General features: G+C 38.4%; 1 protein-coding gene across 1 annotated transcript in view; it reads left to right on the top strand.

Annotated features, from left to right (window-relative positions):
- cry-dash (cryptochrome DASH) overlaps positions 1-12,086 on the top strand; it is a 52,025-nt gene extending 39,939 nt beyond the window's left edge. Inside the window, exons 5-14 of the mRNA XM_084702523.1 lie at positions 1,779-1,927; positions 2,108-2,196; positions 2,319-2,392; positions 4,088-4,177; positions 5,590-5,669; positions 5,749-5,808; positions 5,999-6,156; positions 6,333-6,452; positions 10,351-10,527; positions 10,819-12,086. Coding sequence (XP_084558649.1) covers positions 1,779-1,927; positions 2,108-2,196; positions 2,319-2,392; positions 4,088-4,177; positions 5,590-5,669; positions 5,749-5,808; positions 5,999-6,156; positions 6,333-6,452; positions 10,351-10,527; positions 10,819-10,902 — 1,081 coding nt within the window. The 3' untranslated portion in view covers positions 10,903-12,086. The remainder of the gene's footprint in view (positions 1-1,778; positions 1,928-2,107; positions 2,197-2,318; positions 2,393-4,087; positions 4,178-5,589; positions 5,670-5,748; positions 5,809-5,998; positions 6,157-6,332; positions 6,453-10,350; positions 10,528-10,818) is intronic.
- Positions 12,087-18,367: the final 6,281 nt, after the last annotated feature.

The raw sequence follows: 18,367 nt of genomic DNA, 5'->3' as shown, positions 1-18,367 counted from the left end.
GAGCACGTGCTATGAGAGGAATTGTTATGCACAGTGAAAGCCTATTTAGTTTATAAAAGTCCTGCGGTGCTTGCGTGCCTTTTTCATCTCTGACCGAAACGACCGCTCGGTCGCACTCTTTCACAAACTTTTTGGGAATATATATTCCCCAAATTTAGGATTATGCTTATTTTTGAAAAGTAAGTGCTGTAGTACAACCACCATAATACAATTTATGTGTGAAGAAAGTTTAAAGACACAGCTGTATTTAATGATAAAACTATTAAACGTTTTTGGCAAAAAATATTCCCCAAAATTGGGATTATGCTTATTTTTGAAAAGTGCTGTAGTACAACCAGCAGGAGGCAAGTTATAATTGAGGTACGTTTGGAAATACTACCTTGTTTAAACATTAAATTAATACATATTTTTGTTGTATCTCTTTTTTCTGTTGTAGTTTGTAGACGGCCCCTAAGCGCTTGTCTTACTGCCGGCTGCTCGTAGACACCAATGTTATTTCTTCAGGTTTCCGAACGGCTCGTTTTGCTGAAAATAACTTTGTAGCTCGTTGTTTACCTTACTACAGTACGAAATATGTGTTATTTGTGATTCAATAAAATTTCTCTATAGCGTAATTGATCCCGGAAGTTTGAATCTGTGAATGTCATGCCAACTTTACCGAACTGCTGTAAGATGCCTCTAATTGCTGTAAGATGCCTCGAATTTTCCCATTCTCATCTGATAACCCTGGTTTGCAGAGCTGCACACTCATTCATTTCAATGTGGGGAAAGACGGATATCGCTCGCGACATAACACCAACAGCAGAACGTTATCCACATAACAACGAAGCGTACAACACTGCGTTACAGAATGTGTATTCACACACATACTTGATGCTATCTACCTTTACATTAGCGACAGTACCTCAGCTGATAGCTGCAAAGCAAATTTTACAGCCAGATTCTAAGGTTAGCAAGCTAAGTAACCATATAGTAAGCAACAAAATGATATAGCGTTAGTTGACTTACTTGTCCGAGGTTTGTAGCTGGACCAAGGAGTAGCCTACTGATCCAGAATTAAATTTCAGACGGTCACCAAGGCCAACTTTGTATTGGCTCACGTTAAGGAAACAGTGGTGGCTGAAATGTTTGGCGCAGACACGCAAAACTTTGAGAGGTTGTGTCGGCGCATTTCCAGCGAAAATAAAATTAAGATAGTCTACTGGTTGTACAGAGGCTCCTTGTGACGTCACAAGGAGCAGATTTACAAACAGAGCGTTTGAGCCTTCATTTTCTAAAAGGCGGAGAAGAACACCCAGGGCTTGGTTTACACCTATCGAAAATTCTAGCCACTGGGGGACCAAAGGCAGTCTAGGGGAAGTCATATTAATGTTAAATAACCTCCTAAAGTGAAGTTTTCATGTCATGTGACCTTCAATGGTGGATGTGCTAAAATAGTGTTTAGAGAACTTCAAATTAATTAAATTGTGTGGTCAGAATTTGAAGAAAAATCGATGCAGTAATGCAAGGTGCATGTGTGCTCTGAAGAAATGTATTCGTTTTTGTTTTTTTACATCTGGCCAGATGGTGCCATTAATTCACAAACATCATCAGAATGTGCATAGGCATGGTCTAGAGCTGTGCCTGGTCTCACCATGTTCTGTTTTCATAAATTATTACTTGTATGTAAAATATTTGCGTATGTGCTTACGCACGTTTATAAATGAGGCCCTAGGTCTCTTCTGATTCAGCCCTACAATTTTGATTCTGTATGCCATCTTGCTTTCTGTTTCTTTTAGGCTACCTGATGTGTACACACAGTTCAGGAAGGCAGTAGAGACCCAGGTCAGGGTGAGACCAGTGCTTTCAATCCCAGACCAGCTGCAGCCTGTCCCATCTGGCCTAGAGGAAGGACCTATCCCTAGTCCTGAGGATCTGAAGCAAACCGGTGAGAGTTTAACACATTGTATCAGGATGTTACTTGTTTATACAGATAATTTTAAATACACTCCCCCATACAATGAAACAGTGATCATTTGGTATTATTTGTGTCTCAAGGAAAGTTTATTAAAATAGTTTTTATCTGTGTATATGAAGCTTGCACATTTCTTATTTCTATTGTTTACAGAGCCTGTAGCTGACCCCCGTTCTGCCTTTCCATGCACAGGGGGGGAAACCAAGGCCTTAGCCCGACTAAAGCATTATTTCTGGGATACAGTAATATTCTCTCTGCAAAGAAGCAGTTTCAAATTATTCCATAATACTCCTTGGAGAAATGTAGTTGGCTTCACGGTGGTCTGCATAGTTTTTGGTTCATAAATGTTGATCTCTTGTTTTAGGATGCTGTAGCCACCTACAAGGAAACTCGAAATGGATTGATTGGTGTGGACTATTCCACCAAGTTTAGTCCTTGGTGAGTGTAACCAACTAATCAATCAATCTTTATTTATACAGCGCATTTCATACCAGGAGGCAACAATATTCACTTCACAGATGGGAAGAGGGGGGGGTACAAACTAGGGCTGTGAAAAATAACGCGTTATGATTAAATTACAGGATTAATTTGTTATTAACTACTTACTAACCGAGAGTGAGTTCATGCCGGGAAATATCAAACTGAGGCTGGTTACGGCAAAGCCGAGGTTTGATATTTCCCGGCATGACCGAACGGTCGAGGTTAGTAAGTACTTTATTATATGGCATTTTTAGCTTATTTTCATTTTGTAAACGAAAATAAATGGTACCTCTAGGCTAATTGTAGCTAGCTAGCTCTCAAGTCTTCTCACGCTGTGTTTCATGTGTTGCCTAGCAACTCATTACTTTTGATAGAAAGCGGACAACATGGTTCTGCTAAAATGGCTTTAATTTCAACACAAAATAACGACAAGTGATTAAAAGAGTCTAGTCTTCATCCTCACTTTCGATGACAAGTCTTTTCAGCATCATCTGGATAGTAAAACTCAGCAGCTGACTCGTCGCTCATTTTGAAGATGGCGTCAGAGGGCAATACGGAGCCGTATTGACCGCTGAGGATGGCAATACGCGTCTGGCATGACTACCCATTAGCCAATCAGAAAGCTCGTACCGTCGTTGCCATATAATAATTTTGTTTAACGCATTTAACGTAATTTACCCATAATTCCACCTAATCTGCAACTTCTGGATGAGACGTTTGTGTTCCAAAAAAACTAAGACGGAACATCCAATAAAACCAAAGTGATGTGCACACTCTGCGGGAAGACGTTGTCGCTCTGGATAAGAGCGTCTGCTAAATGACTGAATGCTAAATGACTGAATGTTATCGTTTCACCAAAGCAATACCAGCCTAAAGTAACCTATGCCACCTCAACGCGAAGCATGCGTTGGTCAGCGAGGGGAGTTCAAGTAGAATGCGTCAAACCACCCTCACTGAACAGTGTAGGGCCCTCATTAAGTCTGCCTGTGACAAGGTGACAAGCACAGTTGTCAAATGTATTGCAAAATGCTGTATGGTTGTAAAAGCAAATTCACTTCTAAATAACTAATTGTATTTTATTTACTTCGCTTACTGTTATTTAATTGCGAATGCCTTTACATTACAAAACACATTAAAGGTTATTGGAAAATATGGGATTAACAAGAGGCCTTATATACTTACAGTGCCTTGCGAAAGTATTGGCCCCCCTTGAACTTTTTGACCTTTTGCCACATTTCAGGCTTCAAACATAAAGATTTAACAATTTTTCAGTTTTTGATTTGTTAAAAAAGTTTGAAATATCCAATACATTTCGTTCCACTTCATGATTGTGTCACAAAAAATAAATACATTATATCTTTATGTTTGAAGCCTGAAATGTGGCAAAAGGTCAACAAGTTCAAGGGGGGCCAATACTTTCGCAAGGCACTGTACCTGCCTAAATGGGCCTATACTACCAGAAAAGCCATAGGACACAGAAAGCATTAATTAACCTAAGCATTCCATTCATACTTAACCTTAATTTATTGAAATGTGAATTTAGAACTAATTTGCAAAACAAAGCAGAGTAACCATTTGACCTGAGTCAATTTGGTAACTGTGTGAATTACCTATGAACAGATTGGTAACTAACTGTGTTGCTTATTTCTACAGGCTGGCTCTTGGCTGCATTTCCTCCAGATACATTTACGAACAAATAAAAAAATATGAGATTGAGCGGACCAACAATCAGAGTACATACTGGTGAGTTCACCCAAATTCCAAACTAGCAGAGTATAATTTGAGGATTTCAGTACACTGGTGGGTTTACCTCGGGAGAGCCATGGGCTGAGCCACGCCTGAGTTATCAAAGTCAAAAATCTTTCTTTAATTATAGATAGTGCAGTGGCTGTGATGGAGCTGGTTCTTCTCAGTGGCTTTGGTACCTATATTTCTCAGATCACAATTGAAATTCTCTGTCATCTCTGAAGTACTTGTTCAACCTCCACATTATCTATTTTATGCACATCATAAAAGCAATTTCTCATTATTTTAAACAAATTACCAATGCTCTGGTACATTCATGCAAATGATTATGTAGCCTCAGGGGTATTTGCTGTTTTTAAATCAACATCTGTATTTTATCCTTTCTGCTATGCAATGTTGTAAATTAGTCTTGTATTTTGTATTTTCTGTTTCACATTCTCATAAATAAGACACGACAACTGTCCGAGGAGACTAAATTCGTACAAACATTGTTCTTGTTGTATGCTTGTTTGTGGATTGCTATATCCATGACTGAAGAAACCGACCAAGGAGGCTTTATATTCCACTTTATATTGTCATTCTGTTAGCTAGCCAGCATTTCAACCATAAATAAACCCTTTTAAGCAGCTGATTCAATGTTATGCTGGCAGTCAGCACTGCAAACTAATTGTAGCTTATAACCTTCCAGCTATACCTACTGAAATAACCCATCCACTTTAAATATTGTGTTTTTCTTAGTCAGCTAGCCAGTATTTCATCTGTAAAATATTATTGGATTTTCTGTATTGCACTGACAAATAATATTATTCCTGTGCCTGTTTTTGGCTCGCTATATCCATATTGTTTTGGCTTGTGAGAGCTAACTTAGTGCAGTCAACTGAGTGAACTCAACATGGCCGAGAGTTGAGAGCAAAGCGAGCTAAACTGTCAGGGAATTAGTTTTAGGAAATGTCAAAATGCTTACCCAAACAACGTCAATCGCGGAGCTGCACTCCGTTGGATTATAAAAACGATACCTGCAAAATAGGAACTTTGCAGAGTGCCCGGTTCTCGAGATAATTGTGGAAACGTGCTGCCCATTCTAAAAATCAACCCTCTTTTTGATAATATTATAACCTTTTAAAGACAAACAAATTATATTAAATTGTATTAAGTATATTTCAACACTTTTCAATTAAACTTTATTGTCCATAAATGTGGAAATTCACAGGATGGTTAAAACATATCACCATACATTCAATGATAAATAACACAGCATGCACAGTACAGACGTCAATGACAGACATGGTTCCATAATGGTGTTTCTGAATTGTGAATGATGAATGAATGGTGTTTTTCAATAATTAATTAAATAATTGATGCCACACATGGTTATATGCAATGATATCTTTGACCATTTTTTAACTCAGGGTGATCTTTGAACTGCTCTGGAGAGACTATTTCAAGTTTGTAGGAGCCAAATATGGATGCAAACTGTTTGATGTTAAAGGCAAGAAATCTTTTTTTTTTTTTTTTTCTTCAAGTGAATATGAATGTGTGATTTATAACTTCATAATTTATATGTCCAGGTCTTCAAGAAAAGTCTGCTCCTTGGAAGAAGGACATGAAGTTGTTCAATGCATGGAAAGGTTGTAGCTTTCACTCAAATATTTGCTCATTATGAGGTCAACATTTAGACTCAAGACAATTAACAGAAAATAATGTTTTTATGACCAAGTATGTTTAAAATATGTACATTTATTGTGGATATATGGTAAAGTAGTGTTACCACTCTACTGTTTCTTTATGAATGAGAAATTGTATTATTTGACACCACAGAGGGCTGCACAGGTGTGCCTTTTGTGGATGCCAACATGAGGGAGCTTGCCATGACAGGGTTCATGTCCAATAGAGGACGCCAGAACGTAGCCAGCTTCCTCACTAAAGACCTGGGTCTGGACTGGAGGATGGGGGCTGAGTGGTTTGAATATCTCTTGGTAAGTGTCAGACAAGGGTCAAATACCTCAATTCAAAGGAATCTTGGGGTGTATTTTATCCAGATGTAGTAAATATCACGTTTCTGTTTATGGTGTATTGTACAACCACCACAGTGGACTTAATGTAGTGGTCAAGATGAGTTTCTCTGACATACTTTTTGAATTTTATTTTTTAGGTGGACCATGACATGTGTAGCAACTATGGCAACTGGCTGTACAGTGCTGGGATAGGAAATGATCCACGAGAGAACAGGAAATTCAACATGATTAAACAAGGCCTTGATTATGACCCTTATGTATGTTTGTTGGTATCCAGACATTACTCTGCAATGTATCTACCAATACAATACACATTATACTACACATAAATTAAGCATGTCATACTGTAAGTATCAGTAAGGTACAGTATACCTGACAAGAAGAACACCATTCCTTTTCCAGAGTACGGTGGTGGGATGACAAAGGGATGTTTATTTTCAGCTAGGACTGGGTATAGGATAAAAGGGAAATGTAGAGCAGGCTTTCTTGAGGAAAACAATCCTTCCTCCCAATCATCTGATACACAGCTAAAGTGAAAAAAAATGTAAACCATATCAATCATCATAGCTCCAGCCCAACACATTACAAATGTACGTTTAATTCTGGCCTTTTTCCATTCTAAAGATCACATTGACAGTATAGCACTAAGTTATTATATATTTCTTATAATTATACTTTTGTCAGATAATAGCTAAAACCAGAGAGGATACAATTTCTGGGGAAATTGTAGTGTGTGGTTGCTTGATTCGGTTGCTGCGGGGTCCGTTTTTTGATGACAGTTGTACAACTGATATTTCAGTATATTTAATATAAAAATGCATACGTATTATTTATAAAGTTTACATAGATTTAAAAGCTTTTTTTTTTTTGCTGCTCATTTACAACTCAAAATACTAAGATTAAATGTAGAATTAAATAGTTGTCTTCTCATTTCCCCTGCAAGAGGGAATGGTGATCAGTAGTATATATCTTTGATCAGCAGCCTCATAGTTGAATCAAAACGAATACATATGGCAGACCAGTGTAAACATTTACCTAATCTCTATGACTAAAACATCCTTTTAAATGTTTCCCTTCTTGTGATATTTTCAGGCATTTAGCCTACTCATATTGCACTCATAAAGAACCCTCTTTGAGATTATTCCAACAATGACGTTACCGGCAGTTCAGTATATCTCAGATGGAATCAGGATTCAAACAGTACCATCTGCTAACTGAAAATATGCCCCCAAAAACGTAAATAAGTTTGACATTTATTTAGTGGAAAATCGCTCATTCATAAAAAGCTCACTGGTAGCAATCATTGTCAGTAACAACGCAAAATGTGATGTACCCTGTGTGGAGAAGCTGACCCGTTAAATTGTACTGCTACAGTACGAGACAACTGCTGTGTTCGTCTTGGTAGCGATTGCGTTGGTTGAATTTAACGTTCCGTTGTACGGTTGAAGCTGACCTTAACTTTGTTTTCATGACAGATTGACAAAGTTTAGGCTGTGGCAATGAAGTTCAGGTTAGTAGTCAGATAGTTTCACCTACTGAAAGACTTTTGATTTTTGTAAAGGGAGTGCCGAACATGTTCTGTCGCCGTTTGACTTCCTAAACAGCTGTGGAGATGTTTTTGTTAGCTAATAGTGTGTCTTGCATAGGCTACAGCGTTGCAGTGAGCTACACTGGTTTGAAACCACAGGTAATGACAATTTCACCAACAAATTGTTTACTTGTAATCAGTGTTGGGTGTAACGCGTTACAATGTAACGCCCTACAGTAGTCAAACTACTTTTGTTAGGTAACGAGTAACTCAACGTGTTACTTATTTAATTGAATGAATTTGTTACTAGTTCCTTGTTCAAACAAGTAACGCGTTACTTAATTTAGTTTTTTGGTCGAGAGCACTCGGCATGTACCTAAAAGTCTAGGAAAGTGGAGGCTAAGTGGAGGCTAAGGTTAAGACTTGCATGTACAGGCCTACGTAATGTCACATTAAATAATGTATTGAACTCAAGCTTGTGTGATGTGTTGCTGTATCGTTCAGTGGTTTCGGTTTAGGATTATATTACAGTAAGTAAAATAGTCTGGTTCAGTACATAAGTGAACACCATTTTGCTACCATACACCTAGCTTAGCTTCGTTTTGCTCCAGATTCAAACCTAGTCCTTGTAGAGTTAGCTAACTACTAGACTTCTGCCTGACATTTTAAAACATTATTTATTGATTAAAGAGTTTCTTGATTGAAGAACTTCATGCAAATATTGCTTTTAATTATAGTGGATTATTACCTTGATCCGTCTTGCTGTATAATGAGGATTGATCATGTTATATGCGAGTGACACTGAATATTCAGTACAGTATGTACTATTGCTGAGGTCAACCCATTAAATGTGCCTTCTGGGCATAAGAGTGACCAAGGTGAATTGTCTTAGAAATAAAATACTATTCCTAATGTAATGCAAAAGTAACTAAGTAACGTAACTAGTTACTTTACAAGGAATGTAACTAGTAACTGTAATTAGTCACTTTAAAAAGTAACGTTACCCAGCACTGCTTGTACAATGAAAATGTATTTGTGAGGAAAAGAGATGCATCATAGTATGTGTTGCTAATGTCATGATGCTAATGCTTCCGTGAAATAGTGGACTACTGTTTCCGAAAGTAGATGTACTTCCTTATATCAGCTTATATTGTACATTACACTTCACAATTGTGTTTCATATCACAAAGTAAAATGAGTAAATAGTTATCACCATGGCGTCTTTGCTTGTGGTGTTGCTGCAGCTGCCTTGCTGTAAAGCTATAGTTAGCCTAGCTAGTTATCTCCCAGAAGCTAACGAGCTGTTCGGCTAGAGGTAGTCACGCGTGTTTTTGTGACGTATAACGTCACGTCAGTGACTGGCTAGCAGGTTAGCCACCATTAGCTTCACTTTTTGCCACAAAAACATAATTTAAACTTAGCCCATGCAACGGAACTTAAATAAAAATATGTGCAACTTAATCGCTACCAAGACAAAACCTATGACACCAACGTTTTCTAAGTTGTCCAAATATTGACGGATCCTTAGGGGGGCAAAAATAATAAAAAGATGTGAGAGAACAAAGGTTGTGCCCTTGTCGAAGGCAAAGCACACCAAACTAGAGAGGGTACAATTTTTTGGGAAATTGTAGGGTGTGCTCGCTTGCGTCGGTTGCAGGTGGGTCCGTCCCCTTACGTTTTTCCCTTCTAGTGATATTTTCAAGCATTTAGCCTACTCATATTGCATAATTCATTAAGAACTCCCTTTGAAACAAGCGTACCCCCTTTGAAACAAGCTAATGTAACAACGTTGTCATTATTTCAGATGGAATCGTGATTCAGACAGTACCGTCTGCTAACTGAAAATAAGCCCCCAAAAACAAAAACAAGTTTGACATTAATTTAGTTGTTAGGGAATCGGGCTAGTAATCCGAAGATCGCTGGTTTGATTCCCGGCTGTGCAAAATGACGTTGTGTCCTTGGGCAAGGCACTTCACCCTACTTGCCTCGGGGGAATGTCCTGAATGTGCCGGAAATGAGAAACTTTCTTTTGACCTAAAGTTTAGGCTGGGGCCATTGAAGACAGCGATGCTGTCGCTGACGCTGAAGCTTAAAAACATTATTTAATTTGACATTACTTACTGGACATGCAAGTCTTGATTTGCTTAAATATGATGCTGCTAGTACACTACGGCACAATACTCGCTGTGCAACAGCACATCTATGCATGTTGTATCCATGCCTCGTTGCTAACATGTTCTGACGCTGTGACGTTGGCACCACTGAGTACCCTTTGTTGACACAAACCACTTTTTTGCCACAAAGCACTTTTTTGCCACAGAAACTCAAGTTCAGCCTAAACCGTGCAAGGGAACGTAAATAGATAACAATACACAATAAATACAAGCAACTCAACCACGCTACCAATACGAAACTTATGACACCTACGTTGTCTATGTAGTCCAAATATTGACAGATCCTTAGGGGTGGGAAAAGGAACAATAACAAATAAATAAATACATATGTGACAGAACAATGGTTGTGTTCGCCAAAGGTGTGAGCACACCCAATAATATATATGTGAGAGAACAATGGTCGTGCTCGACGAAGGCATGTACACACCCAATAATGTGTGTCTGTATCCTTAGGGAGATTATGTGAGACTGTGGGTTCCAGAGCTTCAAGGTATCAAGAACGGAGACGTCCACACACTCTGGGTCCTCAGCAGTGACGTCCTGTTAGCTGCACATGTGTCCCTCAACGAGACTTACCCACACCCCATTGTCATTGCACCAGAGTGGTGCAGGCATATCAGCAAAAAAAGGGTAGGTGTTAAACTTTTCTTAGAATTTAAATGCTAGGTGTTCAACATTTTACAGATTAAATGGTAGGTGTTAAAAGATTTTCTAGAAAGAGAAAGTGATTAAGTTAATATAATTAATTAATAATAATTAATTAAGTCTGACCTTGTATTGTTCTGTGTACCTGACAAATAAAAGACTTGAACTTGAACTTGATTAATTGATTTTGAGCCCAATCACATTTTTATGGTCATGTAGGTTTCATTTTGGTTGCAGGCTGTATTTTGTTTGATTTCTTAATATTTTATTTTTTAGAATGAAGCAGGACCTTCGTCCAAAGGCAAAAGAGGGCCATCTCAAGCTCCTAAACAACATCGGAACAGGGGCATCGATTTCTAATTCTTCAAGAATAAACCTTTGTGATAGAGCTCAATGCAAATAGTACTGGTTGAAAATAAGTTAAGGTTCCACTGAAACAATACAGCTTACTTTTGTTTTGTTTGAGGCACGTACAGTTATAGAAAACCTCTTGGTTCATGAGTGACACTTCTGACAATGTTGGTTGAAAGTACATTGTTAAATAATGGTATCATACAATAAAATAACTTTTTAACGCTCAGACAGTGGCCACTAACATTCTCTCTTACATAAAACACATGGGGAGGTGTAACAAAAAACACTATGGGGAGGTGTAACAAAAAAGACTATGGGGCCATCCCACAGGTAAGGGAGGCGGATCTAGCGCACTCATGTTTAAAGCTGTATTTTGTTTGATTTCTTAATATTTTATTTTTTAGAATGAAGCAGGACCTTCGTCCAAAGGCAAAAGAGGGCCATCTCAAGCTCCTAAACAACATCGGAACAGGGGCATCGATTTCTAATTCTTCAAGAATAAACCTTTGTGATAGAGCTCAATGCAAATAGTACTGGTTGAAAATAAGTTAAGGTTCCACTGAAACAATACAGCTTACTTTTGTTTTGTTTGAGGCACGTACAGTTATAGAAAACCTCTTGGTTCATGAGTGACACTTCTGACAATGTTGGTTGAAAGTACATTGTTAAATAATGGTATCATACAATAAAATAACTTTTTAACGCTCAGACAGTGGCCACTAACATTCTCTCTTACATAAAACACATGGGGAGGTGTAACAAAAAACACTATGGGGAGGTGTAACAAAAAAGACTATGGGGCCATCCCACAGGTAAGGGAGGCGGATCTAGCGCACTCATGTTTAAAGCTGTATTTTGTTTGATTTCTTAATATTTTATTTTTTAGAATGAAGCAGGACCTTCGTCCAAAGGCAAAAGAGGGCCATCTCAAGCTCCTAAACAACATCGGAACAGGGGCATCGATTTCTAATTCTTCAAGAATAAACCTTTGTGATAGAGCTCAATGCAAATAGTACTGGTTGAAAATAAGTTAAGGTTCCACTGAAACAATACAGCTTACTTTTGTTTTGTTTGAGGCACGTACAGTTATAGAAAACCTCTTGGTTCATGAGTGACACTTCTGACAATGTTGGTTGAAAGTACATTGTTAAATAATGGTATCATACAATAAAATAACTTTTTAACGCTCAGACAGTGGCCACTAACATTCTCTCTTACATAAAACACATGGGGAGGTGTAACAAAAAAGACTATGGGGAGGTGTAACAAAAAAGACTATGGGGCCATCCCACAGGTAAGGGAGGCGGATCTAGCGCACTCATGTTTAAAGCTGGGTTAGACAAGTTTTGCGAACTAGCTAATTTAGCTTCTGTTTGACACAATTTAAACCAAAATAACCCACCCTCTACCTTCAAAGCCACTCCCAGAAAACTACTAGTTTATTTAGGCAAATATGACAAAAAGTGTTCCTCAAACACAAACCTTGCCTTTACCCAACCTTTCAGAGGGATAACCTGAAAGAAGTGTAAAGAGGTTTTACTTACAATACATTCAGTTTACTATGGATGTCAGCCAATCACATTTTGAAGTTGGAATTACCAGTTGTAAGAGACCAGACTTTTCTAACCTGAAGGAAATTTGGAACATATAGTATCTGTCGTATCAAATAACAGAGCATACAAACAGTGTATGCAGGCTGTCACCCCCATACCACAAAATAGACCCCGAAATTCAACCAGGGTATCATCTGGGTGGGCAAATTAGCCTATTTTGTTTTTTGTTAGACATCAATAGTTCACAGTTTGGCATGATAACCAATGCAGACTGGTAGCTTAGTGGTATTTATTATTTATTAGTTTTATTATTATTAGGGTTCCTCCGGTAGGAGGGAACCTATTGTTATTGTGGTATTTTTATTAGGGTTCCTCCAGTAGGAGGGAACCTATTGTTATTGTTGGTATTCTTATTATTAGGGTTCCTCCGCTAGGAGGGAACCTATTGTTATTGTTGGTATTCTTATTAGGCTTCCTCCGTCAGGAGGAAACCTATTGTTTTCGTTAGTTTTATTATTATTAGGGTTCCTCTGGTAGGAGGGAACCTATTGTTATTGTTGGTATTCTTATTAGGGTTCCTCCGGTAGGAGACAACCTATTGTTATTGTTGGTATTCTTATTAGGGTTCCTCCGGTAGGAGGGAACCTATTGTTATTGTTGGTATTCTTATTAGAGTTCCTCCAGTAGAAGGGAACCTATTGTTATTGTTGGTATTCTTCTTATTATTTATTTTCTTCTCCTTGCGCCCCAATATCTACATTTTCTAATTTGGCACATTGATACTACATCCAAGTGGGTACCCCCACACCAAATATGGGAATATGGAATATATCGGACCATAGGGGGCACCACAGGCCATGCCCTAAAGTCACATTTTCAAAGTGATGGCATTTCCACCCAATTTCTCCAATTCTTCTGAAACTTGGTGTGCACGTCTCATTTTTCATGAGGAACAAAAAAGCCTCAAGGACCCATAAGGTCCGCAATAATGGATTTTCCTGTACAGTGATAATTTTGGAAAACATTCAAAATTCCTCTTCTCTTGAATCAACGGTCTAATTGACTTGAAACTTTGTACAGATATGTATCATTGGCGTATTTAAAAGTGTTACTTAAGGCAATTGAATCAAGTACAAAATGGCTGAAAGTAGTGTAATTATGTAAATGTACACATTGCCTCTATTTGTTTGTGTCACTAAATCAAACGTATTTTTGAAGGATGGTTCAAACCTAATAGGCTTTAAGGTGACATACCTCTGAAGTACCATGCAAAGTTTCACCTTGATATATCAAAATATGACTGAATTACAGCTGTTTGAACTTGGACCAAATCTGACAATGCTCACCATTGGAGAAACAGCTTTTTTTTTTATTATGCAGTTATTGAACTTTGTGTAATCCATGCCTGAGAATGGCTCAATTGGCTGATATGTTGTGGTGGTAAGCAAAGGGTTGTTGGTTCAAAACCAGTCAGAGGCACAGTTTTTTATTTTTTATCCTGACAAAACGGTTTAGAGTCTTCCGATAAATCCTCCGGTTGTAAAACATAGCAATGCGTTTTTATTTGAGCCAATCACAACACTCCAATCATCTGTTTAGCTACTGCAAAACAAGCCACACAGTAGCTAGCTACTTGTAGTCTACGCATGGTAGAGATAACGCTAATGGTTATCTCTAATGAAGTAAATTGTTTGTTCAGGTGGATCCCGTGTCTGTTGCACAAATTCATTTCAGTAACCTAAGCCAGGACACATCCCCACTGATGCTAGGCATGATTTGAAATTCCCTTCCATGACAAGTTATGGCACTCCAAACAACCTTTTTAAAAAACTATAAGTAACTTTTCTTTAATATAAGTAAAAGTAAATTTTACTTTTCTGGCAAGAACAAAATGTGTTGCACGCAATCTATCTAGAATTTGAGGAATCTGTATGAGTCTGTAGCTCAATTATCCTTTGAAAGCCCTTTTTTTACCAATACGAGACCTGCACATGTTGTCAATCAGTTTTTCATTCGGCAAATCACTTCACAGTATTATGAAGGGGGACACACAAACAACTCATGCTCCCTTTGTTTAGTAGCCTTCAGTTTAGTCCTGTACTACAGGGATTTGATTTCCATTGCTCTGTAGACTAATTATTTGTTTGTAAACATTCGGGATGCGTGTGCAATGTGGTTGCAGAAAACCGGGAAATAAATTGAAGAAAGCGATTCCCCATTGATTTGTCACATCAGAATTTGGATCACGAAAGTATTGAAATTTGAGTGAGAATGTTGCCCGGTAGACCGCATAGTCAGGCAGCAGCCATGACGTTAGCATCAGTCAGACTCGGGTCGCTCACTGGCAGTTAGCACAATGTTACATATCACTCCATTCTACACCAGAAACGTCTGGGAGGACGGCCTATTGTAGATACGAGCCTGCTAGCCAACATCTCTGATTTATTTAACCAAACCTGTCTCATTCATCATTTGCCTGAGAAAGCGACCTCCGTTAGCCAGGCTAGTTTTGCCCGAGCCAGCCTAGTTTTGCCCGTTCACTCCATTCTACCTCTAAAACGTCAGGGAGGACTGCCTGTTGTAGATACAAGCCTTCTGAAGATAGTCAGCATCTCGGATTTCTTTAACCGAGCCTGTTTCATTAGTCATTGGCCTGAGAAAACGACCTCTGTTAGCCAGGCTAGTTTTGCCCGATCACTTGGTCAGGCTATTTAAAGGTATCGGGGTCAAGTGACTTTTGTGCATAGACAAGTGAAACGTAAATGTACTTGTCAAGACCTGCAATCCAATGGCCAGAGATATATGATGACCTGATCGACACTCCAAGTGTAATAGACCCGGGACAAGTTTGTCTTTTGCAACCGACATGCGCAGAGCCTGCTTGACAGTCGTGTGAAGTAGGGTGATAATTGGTCTATAAGACATAAATTGAGGACTTACTTGCTGGACAACATTTCAATTTGCAATCAAAAACAAATTTCTGTCAGCTAGAAACTAATTTTCATATCACTATTACATTGCTGTTACAGCCAGATGGGCAGTGTGACTCTCTGCATTGCTGGATCTGGTGATGACCCGGTGTTGAAGAAGTTACTCAATACAATAAACACAATTTTTAGGATGACCTAATACTCCTAATTTGTCTGTAAAGTACAACCCCAATTCCAAAAAAGTTGGGATGATGTGTGAAATAAAATACAAAACTGAATATAATGATTTACAAATCTCATAAACCCATTATGTTATTGACAAAAGAACATATAAACAGATGAAAAGTTCAATTCTTAGGAAAAAATAAGGTAATTTTGAATTTGATGGCAGCAACACGTCTCAAAAAGTTGGGACAAGGCCATGTTCACCACTGTGTAGCATCCCTTCTTCTTTTAACAACAGTCTGTATCTGTCTGGGAACTGAGGAGACCAGTTGCTGGAGTTGTGGGAGCGGAATGTTGTCCCTTTTGTGTCTGATACAGGATTATTGCTGCTTAAACAGTCCTGGGTCTTTGTCACATTTTTCCTGATTTACCAAATGTTTTTAACTGGTGACATTTCTGAACTGCAGGCAGGCCAGTTCAGCACCCGGACTCTTCCATAACGAAGCCATGCAGTTGTAACAGATGCAGGATGTGGTTTAAAATTGTCTTCCCAAAATATGCAAAGCCTTCCCTGAAAAAGATGTTGCCTGGATGTAAGCAAATGTTGTTCTAAAACCTGTATATACCTTTCAGCATTAATGTTTCCTTTCCAGATGTTCAAACTGACCATTCTATAGGCACTAATGCACCCCCATACCATCAGAAATGCAAGCTTTTGAACTGAGCGCTGATAACAAGCCGGTTGATCCCTCCTCTTTAGTCCGGGGGACGCAGCGTCCAAGGTTTCCAAAAATAATTCCTAATTTGAATTTGTCTAGTTTTCCCACTTTGCCTCAGTCAATTTTAAATTAGCTTTAGCCCAGAGAAGATGGCAGTGGTTCTGGATCATGTTCACGCGTGGTTTCTTCTGTGCATGATAGAGCTTTAACCTGCATTTATGGATGGCACAGAAAACTGTGTTTACCGACAATGAGTTCTGGAACAGTGTTTCTGAGCCCATGCAATGATTTCCATTACAGAATCATGCCTGTTTTAATGCAGTGCCGACTGACTGCCTGCAGATCACAGGCATGCAGAATTTATTTTCCCCCTTGTCTCTTACAAATAGAGATTTCTCCAGATTCTCAGAATAATTGTATTATATTATGTGCTGTAGATGATGATAAATTCAAAGTCTGCAATTTTAGATTGTGGAACATTATTCTGAAATGGTTCAACAATATGTAGGTGTAGGTTTTTGCAGATTGGTGAACCTCTGCTCATCTTTACTTGTGAGAGACTCTGCCTCTGTAAGATACTCTTTTTATACCCAGACATGTTACTGACCTGTTTGAAATTAAACTAGTTAGTTGCAAAATGTTCCTCCAGCTGTTTATTTTTAGTACTTACTTTTTCCAGCCTTTTATTGCCCCCGTCCCAACATTTGAGACGTGTTGCTGCCATCAAATTTTAATTTTCCTTATTTAAAAAAAAAAATGTCATCAGTTTAAACATTTGACATGTTTTATATGTTATTTTGTGAATAACATAATGGGTTTATGAGATATGTAAATCATTGTGTTCTATTTTTTATTTTATTTTACACACTGTCCCAACTTTTGACATGACATGTTAGTTTCTATCATAAACCTATTATTAAGTAGCCTAGACCAAGAATTAAAGATTGTTAAAGATGGCTTCCCGTTTTTATTGTAAGTGCTCAGATGCACAATGACGCTCACAAAACCGAGTTATGGTCAGCTAGCAAAACCGAGTTATGGTCAGCGCCATTAAACTACCAGTTTGTCCGGTCTTGCGCATTAGAGTGGTTCGCCTTGCTGCAGTTAACTAGATATTCCCACCCATTACCTGCCTGTAAGAAGTAAATACCTACAATATATGCACAGACTGCCATCAACCAATCAATTGCACACTGCCCATGACACACCTGTTTTCATCATAATGGTGTACATAATATGTGCGACAGGAGTAATTCAGCATCAACATAAAATCATCAAAAACTGTATGTGTACAGTTATGGGGTAAACACAACCTCGTTACTGGGAATAGCATCTGGCTGACTTGCCATTTTGGGCTTTGGTGGACAGGGGCACTCAAAAGCATGAGGGAAGAAGCTGGTCCTCAGGGAAGGGCATGGCTTTTTGGGCCTCTCTGATGACTGTTTCATCAAAAAAGCCTTGAGTGTGGGATGCTGTCTGACTCCCGTCATTTTCATGGCTCTCTCTAATAGCCGGGTAATCTGGGTTGTTATCTGGCCACTGAGATGAAAGGTGACCAAAGGTGAAATTCCACAACGCAGGATGTTCTCAATTTTAGCATGGTAGAAGAAAAGCAACACTTGACACCAAAGACTGAGATATACGTTCAAAAAATAAATATAGGCTGGCCAAATTTAATTTGACTTATTTGGAATTATATACATTTTAAAGATATTTATAAGGATACACAGTGCATCAATAGACTACATTTAATTACTCCCCTGTGTAATATCTTCGAAATATTATTATTTGATTTAAGAGCGTCTGCTAAATGACTAAATGTAAATGTATTTGTAACTGGATCTTGAGTTATGCTTGAGGGTGCGGGTTTTGAAAATGAAATACTTCCTCTGTAATTCGCTCTCTTTGTTGTGATACTTGTTTACAGTTTGAAGGTTCTTTCACTCACGTTTTGCGGTATTCTGACCGCAATCACCATTAAATGCAGAACGGCCTTCATGCATATACATTTTTATGGAGGCATCGAGTTTTAGTATACGAGAAAAGGAGAGGTATTTCATCAAATGAGACGTAGCCGATGTGACGCAATTTGGTGGAAAACTCT

The sequence above is a fragment of the Hypomesus nipponensis genome, chromosome 8 (assembly GCF_054491055.1).
Source record: "Hypomesus nipponensis isolate SF chromosome 8, ASM5449105v1, whole genome shotgun sequence".
In the NCBI taxonomy this organism is placed as follows: Eukaryota; Metazoa; Chordata; class Actinopteri; order Osmeriformes; family Osmeridae; genus Hypomesus; species Hypomesus nipponensis.
The sequence above is the reverse complement of the archived record's forward strand: the minus strand, read 5'-3'. Positions and strand labels throughout refer to the sequence as shown.